The 16,484-nt window shown below is 43.1% G+C and overlaps 1 protein-coding gene across 1 annotated transcript; it reads left to right on the top strand.

Annotated features, from left to right (window-relative positions):
- Nucleotides 1-1,522: 1,522 nt before the first annotated feature.
- Nucleotides 1,523-12,012, top strand: PSMD3 (proteasome 26S subunit, non-ATPase 3). The gene is made up of 12 exons (XM_032959007.2): nucleotides 1,523-1,845; nucleotides 3,485-3,681; nucleotides 4,409-4,546; nucleotides 5,233-5,369; nucleotides 5,473-5,663; nucleotides 5,989-6,092; nucleotides 7,233-7,347; nucleotides 7,590-7,709; nucleotides 8,188-8,291; nucleotides 8,826-8,981; nucleotides 9,715-9,765; nucleotides 11,412-12,012. The coding sequence occupies exons 1-12, from the start codon at nucleotides 1,686-1,688 to the stop codon at nucleotides 11,487-11,489; spliced, it is 1,551 nt and encodes a 516-aa protein (XP_032814898.1). The 5' UTR covers nucleotides 1,523-1,685; the 3' UTR covers nucleotides 11,490-12,012.
- Nucleotides 12,013-16,484: the final 4,472 nt, after the last annotated feature.

Genomic DNA, 16,484 nt, shown 5'->3' with positions numbered 1-16,484 from the left:
CGTTTTTCTGGATTTTCTTGTTGTTATTGTCTCTCAATATTCAAATAAACCTACCATTAAAATTATAGACTGATCATTTCTTTGTCAGTGGGCAAACGTACAAAATCAGCAGGGGATCAAATACTTTTTTCCCTCACTGTAGTAGTGTATCGTGAATAGTAGTGTATAGTGTCGTGTATAGTGGTGTATAGTGTATACTAATGGTGAGCTAGAGTCTATGTATAGTAGTGTGCAGTGTATAGTGTCATGTATATTAGTGTATAGTAGTGTATAGTGTCGTGTATAGTGGCGTATAGTGTATACTAATGTAGAGCTAGAGTCTGTGTATAGTAGTTTACAGTTTAGTGTATATTAGTGTATACTAATGTAGAGCTAGAGTCTGTGTATAGTAGTGTATAGTGTAGTGTATAGTGTATAGTAGTTTACAGTGTAGTGCATAGTAGTGTAAAGTAGTGTATACTAATGGAGAGCTAGAGTCTGTGTATAGTAGTGTGTAGTGTAGTGTATAGTAGTGTATAGTGTATAGTAATGGAGAGAGAGTCTGTGTATAGTGTAGTGTATAGTAGTGTATAGTGTAGTGTATAGTAGTGTATACTAATGGAGAGCTAGAGTCTGTTGTATAGTAGTGTATAGTGTAGTGTATAGTGTAGTGTATAGTAGTGTATACTGTATAGTAGTGTATAGTAGTGTATAGTGTAGTGTATAGTAGTGTATAGTGCAGGGGTGGGCAATTTTTTTGACTCACGGGCCACAATGGGTTCTAAAATTTGACAGAGGGGCCGGGCTAGGAACAGATGGATGGAGTGTTTGTGTGAACTAATATAAATGACATATAAAAATAATTATATGAAAGGATTTGGCCTTTAACAGGTAGCAAAGCATTTATTTGCAAGGCAATGTAACAAATTGCACGAACTTGAACAATACATAAACATATCGTAACTCCCGGTCAAAGTGCGCCATCTAATGGGGAAATTGGGGCATTACAGGAGAAAGGTAAAATTTAATTCAATAATAATATTATTTGGACAAGTTCGGCGGGCCGGATTAAAAAGCCAACGGGCCGTATACGGCCCGGGGGCCGGACTTTGCCCATGTCTGGTATAGTGTATAGTAGTGTATAGTGTATAGTCGTGTATAGTGCAGTGTATAGTAGTGTATAGTGTATAGCAGTGTATAGTGTATAGCAATGTAGTGCTGGAGTCCGTCGCCAGGAAAAGAGAGGTCTGGACCGCCCGACTCAACATGCTGCCGACGCGACTCTCACCAGGACAAGCGGACTGAGAAACGAACGAAGTGTATCGATTGGTGGCTATTGATTCTTCGCACAGCTCATTCAATACTACTCAGCCCCGCCCACCTGTAGGCCCCGCCCCACCCCTCCCAGCCCCGCCTCCTTCCAGCACCGCCTTTATACTACCCCCGCCGCCTTACTATTGCTCCGCCCCTCTCCCAGCCCCGCCTCCTCCAAGCCCTCCTCCTATTGCCCCGTCCCCTCCCCCGGTCCCCGGGTCGCCTTCCCACCCCTAACCCCTGACCCGGAAGCGGAAGCGCCGTTTTTCTGTTCAGTCATTGTGAGGCACGGTGGTAGCGAAGCGAGGCGTCACGGGCGCGAGTCGAGTCAACTTGCAAAGGTTCGCCCGCAAACCCAGCGACGTAATCCCAGCGACGTAATCCCAGTCGCCATGAAGGAGGCAGCGGTGGCCAAGCCCGCCAAGAAGAAGGACAAGGAGAAGGCCAAGGTGGAGGACGTGGAGATGAAGGACGCGGCCGATGGTGGCGAGGCCGCGACTCCCGCGGACCCCGTGCGGACGCAGAAGGAGACGGACGCGCTCGCCCTAGAAGGTGCGAGCCGTCCTGGCGTTGACGGTGATGCTGTTGCGTGTTGCGTGCCATGATGCGCTAACCTTGCCCGAAGGCGGCCTAACGTAACCCCCCTCCTCTCTCCCGCTGCCCGGCTGACATCGCGCGGGTGATGTCGAGGACCTGGGTGCGTGTGGAGCCGGCTGCGATTGGCGGCGTCGGCAGTAGAGAGGGGTCGTCTTCGATTTAAAGCTTTCGTGACGTTAATAGTCGTGCCATTGTTGTGATGAGGCTCAAATGTTTGTTTTGATATCCACCATGAACAGCGTCATCGTGCGAGTCTACGTTCAGCATATTTAATTGTTAAATGTCACCTGCAAGCAGCGGTATCTAAATACTCGTTTTCAGCATAAGCAGAGTCAATAATTGTCAACAATCATCGTCCGAATCACCATATGCCCCTAGTGGCCTTTAGTGAGGCCTCAAATGTGAAAACACCCCCCCCCCATCATCGTCCTGTCAAACCCCAATGGTTTAAAATGTGTCGCGACCCACACACTAGTGATGTCTTATCGAAAGTGGCCTCCACTCTGAAAATGTATTCTCTTGGACCATGTGATAATGGATTTGTCTTGTTGATTAACCATATTGAATCTTCTAAACTGGATTATTCAGCTTATCCCTTATGAAGGTATAATGCTTACATTTCTTACCGTTGATTTACTTGTATACGTTTTTTGGGGGTATGTTTTTTTTTTACCAAGGCTATCTATACTCGCGTGTACTATCGCCGTCATTAGGAATTCTAACAGCAATGTCACGCCATGTATCTTGAATGGCCGTGCAAGTGATTATCGGAACTTGTGCAAAACACTAAGTGGCCATTTTATTCAATTGGGGCACATATTCCCACACTACTGTGACTGTTAAACTGATCATCAAGCCAATATGACAGTGATTTAATTTATGAGCTGGAATTGAAAATATTACTTTTGTATGTCATTCGTGATCAGACTGACAATTCAGTACAATAATCTGAGAACCCAGTGGTGGGATCTTGGTGGCATTGACTCAGCACTCCAATCGTGAGCTGTGTAGCCACCTTTCCCCTTGGCTGCTTTTAATATATTTAATCTAGATTTGAAGTTTTCGTTACTTTGTACCCCCCGGAAATAATATATATCTTGAAGGTTTTTCAGCAGACAGATTTAACATAATTTATAAGTGAACTTACTTTAGGAAAGTATACTCTCTCTTGATGCTTAGCTTGGGCCTTTATTGTTGATGTGGTGTTCAAACGCTGGTTGTGAGTGTTGTAAATGTGCATGCACATGTTTTTTGTTGGCACCAGTCTTTTTTGGCTAAGGCAAGGCTTTTTTGTTTGTTAATATTATGTCATTTAACATTAAATGTTTTTTTTTGCACTTACGACTTAAAGGTCATCTTACTTTGTACCCCCTGGAAATAAATTTATTAGCATAGTGTAAAAAGTGGAGTGTACAGTACTTTAACGTTTTTTTTCAGAGATCTGGCTGCAATATTAGGGACACAAACATTTGATGGGTACGGTCCTCACCAGAAATGAAGTACTCTGATGCATCATGCTTTTCCGGCGTCTTAAATGCTAACATTAATCTTTGCGTGTGTGTGTGTGTGTGCGCCGGAATAACGTCTTCCTCAGACCTGAAGGAACAGGTACGGCAGATCGAGAAGTCGGTGTCAAGCAAAGAGCCGCGTTTCGTGCTGCGTGTGCTGCGTGCGTTGCCCTCGACACGCCGCAAACTGAACGCACATGTCCTGCGCAAGGCGCTCGCCGGGTTCTACACATCCAGCGGTGCAGCACCTGCCCGTGACCTCCTCCTCACCTTCTTTGATGAGGTTTGCGCCATCCTCAACACCTGCCTCCACGCGTCTTTGCCTCACCATTGTTGTGTGTTTTTGATGGAACGTCGCCTAGCATTAATGTTTGGCGAACGAATGTGGATGGTTACCTAAAATTGTTTTAGGTGATTGTTTCTTGCAACGTTTTCTGCTTCAAGGGAGAAACTCATGGAAAAGTTCAAGAAAGCTGTTTAATGCAAGCAGCTGCTTGTGGTGTTGATTTTTTAAGCATGAAGAAAGTAAAATGCTCCTGCCTAAATTAGTTTTGGGCTGTGCTAATGTCCATTGGTGGCCTAGAGCCAGTAGTGTAGATTCGAAATTCCTTTGGCAAGTAAAAATCTCTTCATAGGGTAACCACATTTTAATTCTAGGGTGTATGGATCCAGTAAAAAAAAGTATTTTCCAAAAGCGTGTTAGTGTCGATGTTGATTGTTCACTTATGGGCAACAGCTCCATTGTTTTCCTGGATGGAATACGTTTGTGTTAAGTGTTATCATTTGCAGCTGCATTAGGTCAGATGGATTACAGGGGCTGTTTCTTATTGGCAGCAGCCTTATAGGTTGCATAAGCGTTAGGTTGTGGCACTGCTGGATGAGGGTCTTCCCTCTAAATCCTATATGCTCCTATCTAAACCATGACTTAAGCCATCACTCTGATCGTCCTCTTGTGCAACTTCTAGTTGGCTTGTACATTTCGTTGTCTTTTTGGTATGTGTTCTGTGCAGCCAATGGATGCGGAAGGTGAGGTTACGTTCCGACCACGCACGGGGAAGGCGGCAGCACAGCCCCTGCTGCCTGAGACGGAGACGTACCTTCAGCACCTGTGCGTGGTGTACCTGCTGGACAGCAAGCGCTACGACGATGTGAGCTCTCCAACCGCACGTCCTCCACACACTGCTCAAATGTAACTTGTGGTATGCTTGTAGCTTGAAACGCGCGTAAAATCAAAGTTTTATTCGTGTAAGGTTGAAAATCGTGTACTCATAACTCACAGTGTAATTAGTATACATCAGACTTCTTAGACATTCAAATTTAAACTGCGTTATCAAGAAGAAAGTTAAATTTTTTATTTAAAGCTTTCGTGACTGCAGGGATTCATATTGTTGGTTCTTTTGGTAAAGTCACCACGTAGAAGGGAAACAATAAAATAATAAAAATATAAAACAATAAAATTCTCACGACGTTTCGACTGCAACACAAGCAATCATCATCATCAGGTGTGAAAACCACAGCAACTTTCTTGTGGTTCTTTAAAACAAATTATTTTCCACACCAAGTATTGTCTGATGCTTCAGCATTTGTATGTAAATGTACCCAAAAGACAACATTCCTTGCATTGCAAGCACTTGGCACATCCCCAACCAATGCATTTGTTATAGCACACGTACAACAAATGTACACATTGGTTCAATTTCAGTTTCGGTGCTACCTGTTCATAGGTATAACTGATGTGCTACTCTCTTAAGTGTTGACGCTATTCATCAATAATCTGTCGTAGCTTGTGTTTCTTGCACTAATAAGGATTTCCACTTTCATTTCGGCAAAACAGGCTCAAAAGTGCTCAGACGACCTCATGCAGAAAATCGCATCCCAGAACCGGCGCACTCTTGACCAGTTGGCGGCACGTTGCTACTTCTACCACTCGCGTGTCTACGAGTTCCTGGACAGGCTGGACTCCATCCGCAGGTGTGGCATGCGAAACCACGCGAGGCTCCGGCTCACATGATTGACTTTCCCCTCGCCGTGTGACCTGTATTTAACATCTCGTCGCGTTGTCTGCACATCGCAGCTTTCTGCAGAGCCGGCTGCGCACGGCCACGCTGAGGCATGACACAGATGGGCAGGCCACTCTGCTCAACCTGCTGCTGCGCAACTACCTGCACTACAACCTGTATGAGCAGGCTGGAAAGCTCGTTTCCAAGTCGCTTTTTCCTGAGCAGGCCAACAACAACGAATGGGCTCGCTATCTCTACTACACTGGTGAGTACATGCTCCTACCAGATGAACTACCACCTTCATTATTAACAGTGCCTTTGAACAGACGTATAGCGGACCATTGCCCGATACGTTGTCGTCTGTATTTTGTTGCGCTGTAAGCATGAGTTATCATAACAGTGTTGTGGTGTTGCCAATATGTGCAATATATTGCATAGTTTAGAGCTCTTAACGAGTAAGAATAAAGTCTTCCGTTTTGTTGGTGGAAATAGGAGGCTTTATAAACTGAAGGAAAACATTTAAGCGAGGCAGAAACTTTTCTTGGTCTTGCGCGCAAATCAGTTATTAATGTTTTTTTTATGTGTGGCAGGGCGCATCAAGGCCATCCAACTGGAGTACTCAGAAGCACGGAGAACTCTGACCAATGCTCTAAGAAAAGCTCCACAGCACACAGCCGTGGGCTTCAAGCAGACAGTGAGGCATTGCACAATACATCGTGGCATGAACCCATCCACAGGGCAATTTTCACATGTTACCCCTGGGCTCTTACATTCTTCCACTTTTCTAGATGCCAGCATATGGCTTTGCACGTGTGTATGGGGAATGGCAGTGCTATAGCACTGAGCTTTGATCCTGGCATCCTGGGTTTGTTTCCTTACCATTGGCACTTGGTATCTGAAACGGGGTCTTCCTAAGTCTGTTCAGTATTAAATCAGTACTAAGTGCACTGTGTAAACAGCATAGAGGAATATTCTTGGTTCTTGCGGTAAAGTCACGTAGAAGGGAAACAATAAAAATATAAAACAATAAAATTATCACGTTTCGACTGCAACACAAGCAATCATCATCAGGTGTGAAAACCACAGCAAAAAATTTTGAAAAAAGTGGCGTTTTTTTAACGTTAGCACCACGGAGAGCGATTTGGCAGTTTGTTCAGATGGACGAGTCCATCTATGTTCGGAAAAGAGGAGGGGGGAGACGAAAATGATGGGTGCGGTCTGAAAGCCACCGTAAGCGTGAACAATCAATTAAGACCCGAAATGGTTTATCAAATCCTTCCAATGATTGCTAAGCCAGAATCCATCTTCTCGGTTGAAATTGTCTCTGTGTTTGTATATGTGGATAGCCTCATGAACGAATCTCTCATGGTAGCCAGATGGCTTGCAAAGAACTCTGTCTTGGCGAAGTCAATGTCATGTGAGCCTACTGAATTATAACAGTGATCTTCCACGGCCGAGTTGTTGGTCCTACCGTGTTTTAGGTCTGCTTTGTGTTCACGAATGCGGTCCGAGATATGTCGTTTGGTTTCTCCAATGTAACTACTACCACAGAGGCAACTTAGTCTGTAGATGCCAGGGTACTGTATGTCCGGAATTACATCTTTTACAGATGGACTCAGATCACGGATTTTATGTAATGTGTTCAATGGGACCTGGATCTTGTGTTTAGAGGAAGCAAAGGTAGCTAAGGGTTGGCCACACCACATCCTTCTGTGCAGTGATACCTTGAGTAGGTGACTGCTAAAGCACTTGGCTCAACAGTCTTGACGTGTGTTTATGTGTGTCAGTATCTTCATATTCTGACTGTTCCTTGATGGTGTTGCTATCTTGGCAGGTTCACAAGCTGTTGATTGTGGTGGAGCTACTGTTGGGGGAGATCCCTGACCGTCTGCAGTTCCGCCAGCCTTCCCTCAAGCGCTCTCTCATGCCTTACTTCTTACTCACCCAAGGTGTGTGTGTGTGCGCGCCCGCGCACATGCATGTTTAAAAAAAATGTGATCAGATATTACATAGATTAGTGCAAGTTATAGAGATGCCCCGATTAATGTGGCATCACGTCGGTTTTAAGCCATGTTTGTTGCTTCTGCTAGATGCGTGCATACCTTTTTCCCATTTAAATTTCTAATCACGAAAAAGTAAATCCTGATGTTTTGCTGGCGATAATTAAAGATGGTTTGTCTCCCTGGTACAGCCGTGCGGACAGGGAACCTTTCCAAGTTCAACCAGGTTCTGGAGCAATTTGGAGACAAGTTCCAGACAGACTTCGCGTACACTCTGATTATTCGTCTGCGCCATAACGTTATAAAGACAGGTTTGTACCAGCAAATCCTTTCAACCACACATCTCTCACTGCATTTGTGCTGAAATACCAATCTGTGTTGCCGCCAAAACATGACTATGTAGAGTCTAAATTGCATGGCATCAAAATCCTAAGCTTTATGCCATCTGATTTCACCGTGAAATGGCTAGCCATTACACTCAACAATAAAAATGCAGTTTTTGAGGTTTGTATGATGTAAACATTTTTTTTTACTAAACTGTACGTTTATATTCTAATTCTATGTGCTCAAATTAATATTACACCATATGTATGTTGAACTTCTTTCGCGCAGTATGTAGCCGAACCATGCAAGTGCTATGTGATATTCCAATGTTGAAATTACTTTTGACGCCATAGGTCTATCGTGTTTTGGTATTTGGAACCTCACCTATTTGCTTTGTGATAAGTTCAATTAATACGCATGGATTTTGTTGGGCACGTGGGCATGCTGTGCGCGTTATGCATACAGGTGTGCGTATGATCAGCCTGTCGTACTCGCGTATCTCACTGGCTGACATCGCCCAGAAACTGCAGCTTGACAGTCCTGAGGACGCGGAGTTCATCGTTGCGAAGGTAACATTGCACTGCTTTGTACAATAATTATACCTGGGATAACATGCATTTAAACCTAATTTTATCACAGGAGGGCCTACTTTTGCGATTGATGTTACAGGATCTTTAATGTACGTATGTATGTTGAAATGATTATGAACGGTACATAGCCAACCGTGCTAATCGGAGGTGCGGGGAAACGACAACAAACTAAACACAGAAACAAAATAGCAGATGACACCATTTAACGTTTATTACATCCCCCAACATGGTAATTGTGACATTGATAGATTGGATCTTTAAGACAAGCTGAAGTCACTTATTATGAGCATAGGGTCCAATATTAGAAAACACGCTCTCATGACAAGATTATACTCAATAATACCAGTGTCTCTTCCATAAGAACTCGAGGTAAATATATGTTTTTTAATGCTGAGCTGTGATGGTTAATTTTGGTCAAACGGTATCAAGACAAATAGTCATAACAACACTTTCCACAAAGTGTCCCATAGCCCATGTGATGAATGTGTGTGTGTGTGTTCTGTGCACACCCAGGCCATCCGAGATGGGGTGATTGAGGCGAGCATCAACCACGAGAAAGGCTACGTGCAGTCCAAGGAGACCATTGACATATATGCCACGCGCGAGCCACAGCTCGCCTTCCACCAGCGCATCGCCTTTTGCCTCGAGATGCACAACATGTCTGTGAAGGTGTGGTCCAGTGTCTCAACATTTGGTATTCTTAAGGTTCTTTGGCCGTATGTATATTGAACATCTCTTGCACCGTACGTAGCCAACCGTTGTAATCGGAGGTGCGGTCGCACCAGGCATAGCTGTGTGGCTTGGGCAGATGTTCACGTCAATGAACCCAGAACCTCTTACGAGGTCTTTGCTTCTTCACCAATTGTTTTCACTTTGGTTGATGAGAATGTATATAATAAAGTGTTTTATATTAATCCAGGAAAACCTCACCTGAATATTGAGACATTAGGAATAACTTGCATTCAGATTTTTTTTCCAAAATTCCTTTTAAGCACCGGTTTGTGTATGCAAAGTGGTGTACGTGGAATACCAGGGCAACCACCCAAACATTGGCATAACACTGAAAATGTACACAAACATAGCTTCAGCAACCCAATTCTTGCTATACTGTCATTGTTTGGCTACCTCACAGTTCCAACAGTTTTTGGGAATTTCATAAAAACCGCATGATCCACCAAACATGTCTCCAAAGCACTGGATCGCAGCTGTGCGTCACTGTGTCTAGTAAAACATTTCTCCGGCAATTATTTACATATCTTCGGTCCAGCCACGAGTAATGCACAAAAACTGCATATTAAAAATTAATATTGATACTTATATTGCTATGCATAGGGCTATACGTAATCGATGGACATGTGATGTAGCATGAAGTGACGTAACCAGTTGCTGTTGTTTTGTGCAGGCAATGCGATTTCCTCCCAAGTCTTACAACAAAGACTTGGAATCGGCAGAGGTGAGATTCATTGCCGGGTGACCTCGGCATGCAGCAAGATTCATCTTTTATTTTCTCCACAATTGCATGATGGATGTGCGCGTTGCTCCATGCACACTAAACATGAGCTATTAAACAGTACTCGTAATTACCATAAAAATACACTTCATGAGCAATTGTGCTGTTTATTTAGTTTTGTTTTTCCATAGAACAGCATTAGTTACAATGCCAGTGTGAAGTTATGTATTTATGGGATGATTTGTATATCATAGGTGTGCCAAAATTACTATTACCATTGTATTGGTTTAAAATGGTGAACAAAAAATGATAAGAGAGGTTACCACCAATATTGCATTGGTAGATTGTTATCTCCCGTGAGGATATTCTGTGGAAGGGTTACCAAATAGGGAAACTTATTTGCTAAATTTGCTGGACGATAATAGGTTGCCATTTTCAAGAGTGGATTGTGTGCCAATGTTAAATGTTTGCAATTATGAAGAGAAAATTACCCCTCTGAACATGTGATGCCTCTGAGATTAGCGGAGGGGGATGGGTTTTGGAAAAACTGCAGCATAGCATGTCAGTAGCTGAGAAATGTGTGGTAATATTACTCTTAGGTCATTCATAGGTTGAGGTGTGTTGTCTTTATGTATATTCATGTGTTTTGCACATTAAAAATGTATACTACGATTGTATGCTGTTTCTTAATGAGTTATATACATTACTTTATAATTCACTGCTGATATTTTAATGTGTAGTGTAATATATTTGTATTTTACTACTTGGCTTAAAACATAAGTTAATCTGTATTTGACAGCCTCCAAAAAGATACCTTGATTGAAGCAATTATGTATTTATAACATACACCAGCTTTGTAAAAATAATTTATTTTGAAATGGAAGACTTTCCATTTTCATGAAAATTGAAATCCAGGACAATAGAAAGAAATCCTTAAAATTTGAGTAAGTTGGAGGAGTAAAGCTTGGTATTTATGTATTGTTTAAATTATTCTCTCTAATGGTAAGATACGAGTTAAAATTGTATATGTCACTGCTTTATTTTTCAGACATTTTTTAGAATTTGGTTATACAGCAACAGTTTGCTTTATTGCCCAGTATGCGCTGAGATTATGTTCAGACACAGTAAATAGTAACACCATATATAGCTGGAATCACGACGCCCGCGTTGTGCGCCCTTGATTACACCCTGGCAACATGACAAGTCCCGCTTGCTGTCAGTGCATCTGCATCATCAGTGATGTGTTCTTGTGCCTTTCAAAGGCTAAATTAGAGGCATCGTGCAACACCACAAGCGGAGGTGTATTTTCTCTTTAGAGACTTGCTCTGTGCTTTTACCTGCTCATGTGCCGTCTACTTAAATTATTTCGTGGGGTCCTATTTGATATTTTTTTAAAAATATATGCCATTGCCAGGTGTGACGGGTGCCTCCTGCATTAGAAAGTGTTGTGTTTACATAATGGGTTCCTTAAACAAACAAAAAAACATACGTTTGAATGTAGGCAACTCTTGTCTTATCCACGTCGCCAAAGTCCCGCCGCATGTGAGCGAGCGAGCGAGCTGGTAGATGCGCGAGTGGGCTAGGAGCTGTGGAGCCTCGCCGCTGGGCGCAGCGTGACACTGGGCATGTTTGCGGCACGTGCCTGTCAGGAGCGGCGTGAGCGGGAGCAGCAGGACCTGGAGTTCGCTAAGGAGATGGCGGAGGAGGACGATGACGGTTTCCCATGAGGGCAGCCCTGCACACTCGCGCACCCATCAGCCACCTCATCCACCTCACCCCAAACCTCATGCAGTGGCTGCCACCAGGGAATGAGTGAAAATACCGCCCATCGCTTTCACGAGTTGTACCATTAACCTTTTTTTCTACACGTTTTAAGCAGGGGCAGAGGGATTTATTTCCAAGTAAATTAGGCATGTATGCTTGGGTTGAGAAAAAAACTTTATAGAACGCCCAATAACAAAAATGTAAAAAAGTTATTTTTGGTGGGTCATTTTGAGCTCTTTAAAATTAACGTAACTAATGAATTCGTCCAAATAGAGATGTTTTTTTTTAAGGGCATTGCGAAGTGTGCAGGTTTCAATTAGCGTTGTGAAGGAGCTGAGTCCTCTGGTGACTGCATCATCAGTGGTATCTGGACCTGGCACATGAAATGCACGCTTCATGCTCTTTTTTGTTTGTTTAAATTTACCCCCAGCCCCCTACCCTCACCCTACGATACATCAAAAATAAAACTTTAAAGTTGCATGTTAATGACCTTTGTTTTATTGTCTTTAGTTTGTTGACCCCCCCCCCCCCGCCCGCACCTCTGATTAGCGTAGTTGGCTATGTACGGTACAAAATAAGTTCAACATACATACGTTGGTACGTTATGGTTGCATTTTTTTTATGTTTATCCCATGAGCAGCATCTGGTCTGGAATGAAGGGTAATTGGGAAACTAACTGTATTGGAGTTAAATTATTCTTGCCTGATAACAGCTGTTTCACCACTAGGGTGGGCTGTTGATCAAACTCGGTTGGCCCACTCATACGTTTATCCAGACTGGCCCCGAGAATTGGTTATTCCAAGTCGTCAGAAAGATGACGTTTAAATACTACTGCCTGACGGGTTCAGTTTAAAATTTTACTGCAGTAACTGCAAATAGACACAATAAAACTGTTAATGAACATTGTCGAATTTCAGATGTTTCTTTGAATGTAAGGCCGTAATTCTGCATTCGTACGAAAGGCATGGGGGAATGGCAGTGCCATTTTGGGACAACTGTAAACCAGGTCCCAACCAATGTTAATTTCCAATTTGAAGAGACAACATTCCATCGCGCGTGTGAATAATGCTGGAATACAACAGGAAGAAAATGGACAAGAGCTGTAATCACAAGAAGACAAGATTGAAACATGGTACTTGGTGTTTTGTACTTTTATATGAACGAGTTAAGAAAAGAGATGTTCATAAACACCACGTTTTAGTAATACAGTAAAACCTTGGCTTGCGAGTGTTTTGCAAGACGAGCAAAATTTTTAAATAAATATTAATTTGATAAACGAGCGAGGGTCTTGCAATACAAGTAGTACGTATACGCTTTGTACTGCCGAGCGTCACGTGATCACACAACTGATATACGAGTGCTTTGATATACGAGTGCTTTGGATTACAAACACGTTTCCGGAACGAATTATGCTCGCAATCCAAGGTTTTACTGTAACTGGTACCAGCTTAAACACCAATAATATAAAGTGTGTTATTGATGAAACAATTATATGAACATGTTGGTGGAGGTCCATTAAGCTTGGTGAGTCTTGGAATATCCAATGGTAATCCGGACGGAACACTTTACCAGGTTCAAATGGTTTCAACTGAGGTGGTGTGACATTAATTTTGCTTAGTTTCTGTAAGTAAATGGGTGACTGGCATGGTGACTTATGCAACTCCTGTGCATTTTTCACATTCTAGCGCTGGTATGTTTTTGCTCAATCAAATGGCTATTTATAAGTAACTAACAATGATTACAGATACCTGTACCCAGTACTCATCACAAAATTCGTTTATTTTTTTATTATGAGGAGGCCAGTGGCTGGGATCACTGTTTTTAATCCATATTTAATCCGGTTCCGAGAAAGTGAGCCGTATCATCGAATTGCAATTCGATGATACGGCTCACCGGTCAAACATTTCTTCCGTTGCGCTTGCCTCAAATGCACTCTTTACAAAACGCGACCAAGAAGAAAACGATTGATGTTCAAAGATTACACCTGCAATCTTTAAAAAGTCCTACATTCATTTCAGAAGCGAATTTATCCTGCCTGTGTGTCACAAAGCAACACGTGACTGCTGGAGGAGTCCTTTTAAATTCGATCAAAAATGTCATCCCACGAGTGTTTTTTTTTACTAAACGCTGAGACCACTGTTTGATAAATGGTCGAAGTTTCATAACTATTCGGCTTAAATTTCACGAACAGGATATTTACAACAAATAGATTATGACACGCAATTTTAACCCTTGTATTTTAAAGTAAATTTTGGGGGTGCGTCAATCTAGAGAATGCATTGTCTTCCAGAAAACGTGTTTTAACTTAATATTTATTTTTCTCTAGAAGACGGTTATCAAAAGTAATACATTACCCAGAAGACCACCACCAGCCATTCAAAATAATCTTACAAAAGCAACCTCTCCCGATCTTAAAGCAGCACATTCATAATCATCTTCCAGAGGATGGCTCCCCAAAGTAGTGGATTACCTTTTGGAAGACGCACTTTATTTAATACGATTCAGATTAACATTTTGGAAGACATCACCCATTTGTAAGTGGCGCGTTCATAATTACCTTTTGAAAGACATCTCTCCAGAGTTAGTGTTATGCTGATTCATTTATAAGCCTTTTCCCATTGGCCACTCTCATAACTTTGCCTATTTCTTTTGTTTCTTGGTGTTCCGGGACATTTAACGAATAGTTTTTTAAATAACCTCAGTATGCAGAGGCAATCTTGTGATCGTATATGGACTGAATATGCTCTAATATAGAACTATATTAGTGCAAAGGGTAATGGAACTTAATAAACCTTACCCAAACACCTACAGGCACAACCAGCGCGCGAATTTATACGTGTAACACGAAAAAACATAAGTACTTTACTGCCCAAATATTCACATGCACAAATCTACCAGTTTAAGCTTAACCGAAAAGAGGTGTCACACACCTGACGGAAATAATGAGTGCGGTGGGGGGAGGATGGAGATTGCCTGCGTGTCTCCATCTGCATGCAGCCTCGCCAATGCTTGTGTGTGTGTGTGGGGTGGTCATCAGTGGGAGGTTGAGGGTTGGCGGGGAGTCTGGGCCCACGCTAGAGTGCTGCCACAAATAAGTGTGGTTTCCATGGCAGGGGGAGGGAGGATGTGTGTGCCTGCATGTGTGGGTGGGTGTGCGTCACTGCACGTCAGTGCGTGTGAGTGTGAACTCGACCATGCGTGGGTTGATATGCGCAGCTTTAGCAAGCAGTGTCGGGCGACCCGACGTGGTTGGGTGCATGGGCTACGGTCTTGTGCGTTAGCACTGTAACGCTACAAAGCCATCAACTTCGGTTTCAGGCTATCAAGTTCTGGAAATTGGTATCTAATGTGAGTCGTGTCTAGGTTTTTAGATGGCCTCTGAGTTACCGGTGCAGTCAAAATTAGAAACGGGCTATCCGAAATAAAAATGGGTCTCTGTGTGTACATCGAGTGGTGAATCCAACCTTGGCAACATGTTTCAATTCCGAGCCATGCACATCGGTCTAGTGGTATCTGAACCGGTCCTGTGCCTAATTCAGGTGAATTCAGCCTTACAAGAGTACTGTGTCTGGGGCTGTGAACATCAGAACTAGCCGGCTACACATCCATGTTGTGTTAGCTACATTACCTCATGTACCATGCTGGCCTATGTAATACAAACAGCACGAGCATCTGCGAGTTCGTATTATTTTATTTTTGCATAGCTCACCTCTGGGTTCTCCAATTTCCATACATACATACATTGTAATTGGTCTTCGCCAAACATCCCAGTGCAGGACTCTGTGTGGCTTTTCTTTGGTAAATAAGTAATCAATATGTACAGCTTTTGATGAGATTCGTGTTTTTTTTGTTTGGGGGGGGGGGGGGGGGGGGGCTCCTGTGGGTGTTATGGAGTGAGTGGTTGTTCTGGTGCGAGTGTGGATTTGGGCATGCGCTCGACTGTCAAGTGACCCCGAGACCATGGAATTCTCGCAATCGATGTTATCGAACCATGCAACCAAGCCGGGCAGTGCTCTCAACAGGAATTTCCTATAGCCCCCTCTTCAATGAAATAATTTCACAAGATCCACTGCACTTGTTATACAGTACATATATGCACTCAGTAACGCTGTATTCCCATTGATTTCGGGATGAATACAATTTTAGACGGCCATGCCGAAAAGCCACAATGTTCTTAAAGAGGCAATTTATTCTAGATTTGAAGCTTTCGTGACTGCAAGGATCCATACTCTTTGGTTCTATTTGGTAAAGTCACATAGGTAAAAATAAAATAACAAAAAATCACGACGTTTCGGCCACAACACAAGTGGCCTTCATCAGGTGAAGGGACTGGACTGTCCAGAGGACAGCATTGGAGGGAAGACAGCAAGCCCAGGTCGCGTCCTTTAAGCTGTGTGGGAGGAAACAAAAAAAAAACAATATTCCACCACATATATTGACACACGTGTGGTTCCTAGGCATTACTTTAAGGTGAGGCCATCTTAAAGTAGTGTAATGGTTACTGAAGAACACCTTTAGTAAGTCATTAATACACAACGGCTGCGGGCACTCCCCAGTGGGGAGGGAAGCAATGGGATTGGCTGAGGACTTTGAGAGATTTTATGGGAAAGAAGCGAGGGGGGGGGGACCAGAGGCGAAAACAGAGACCAAGGGACGGGGTTTGTTGAAAGGGGAATTAGAAGAACCTTCTTGAAAGTTCTAGAAGGGACGGGAGGGGGGGAAAGCAGGTGCTATGTGAGCACGGGGCTTGTTTGGCGAGACAGCTTACGAATTGTGTGTTGCTGGAACAATACAATCCCCTAAACCAGTACTAATGTGGACTCCCTCTCAGTATAGCACGCAAGTCGTGACATCACACAAGACTGGTTGGCAAATGGCGTTTTCTCTGTTATCGAGTTACAGTGAGGGAAAAAAGTATTTGATCCCCTGCTGATTTTGTACGTTTGCCTACTGACAAA

The sequence above is a fragment of the Petromyzon marinus genome, chromosome 2 (assembly GCF_048934315.1).
Source record: "Petromyzon marinus isolate PM22_M1 ecotype Great Lakes invasive population chromosome 2, UKy_Petmar_22M1.pri1.0, whole genome shotgun sequence".
NCBI classification, from domain to species: domain Eukaryota; kingdom Metazoa; phylum Chordata; class Hyperoartia; order Petromyzontiformes; family Petromyzontidae; genus Petromyzon; species Petromyzon marinus.
The sequence above is the reverse complement of the archived record's forward strand: the minus strand, read 5'-3'. Positions and strand labels throughout refer to the sequence as shown.

Bases quoted from the DNA above. Each gene is read 5' to 3' on its own strand.
- PSMD3 (XM_032959007.2), top strand. From the start codon at position 1,686: ATGAAGGAGGCAGCGGTGGCCAAGCCCGCCAAGAAGAAGGACAAGGAG. The intron at 8,982-9,714 runs GTGTGGTCCAGT...TGTTTTGTGCAG, and splicing joins TGCACAACATGTCTGTGAAG to GCAATGCGATTTCCTCCCAA. The intron at 9,766-11,411 runs GTGAGATTCATT...CGTGCCTGTCAG, and splicing joins AAGACTTGGAATCGGCAGAG to GAGCGGCGTGAGCGGGAGCA.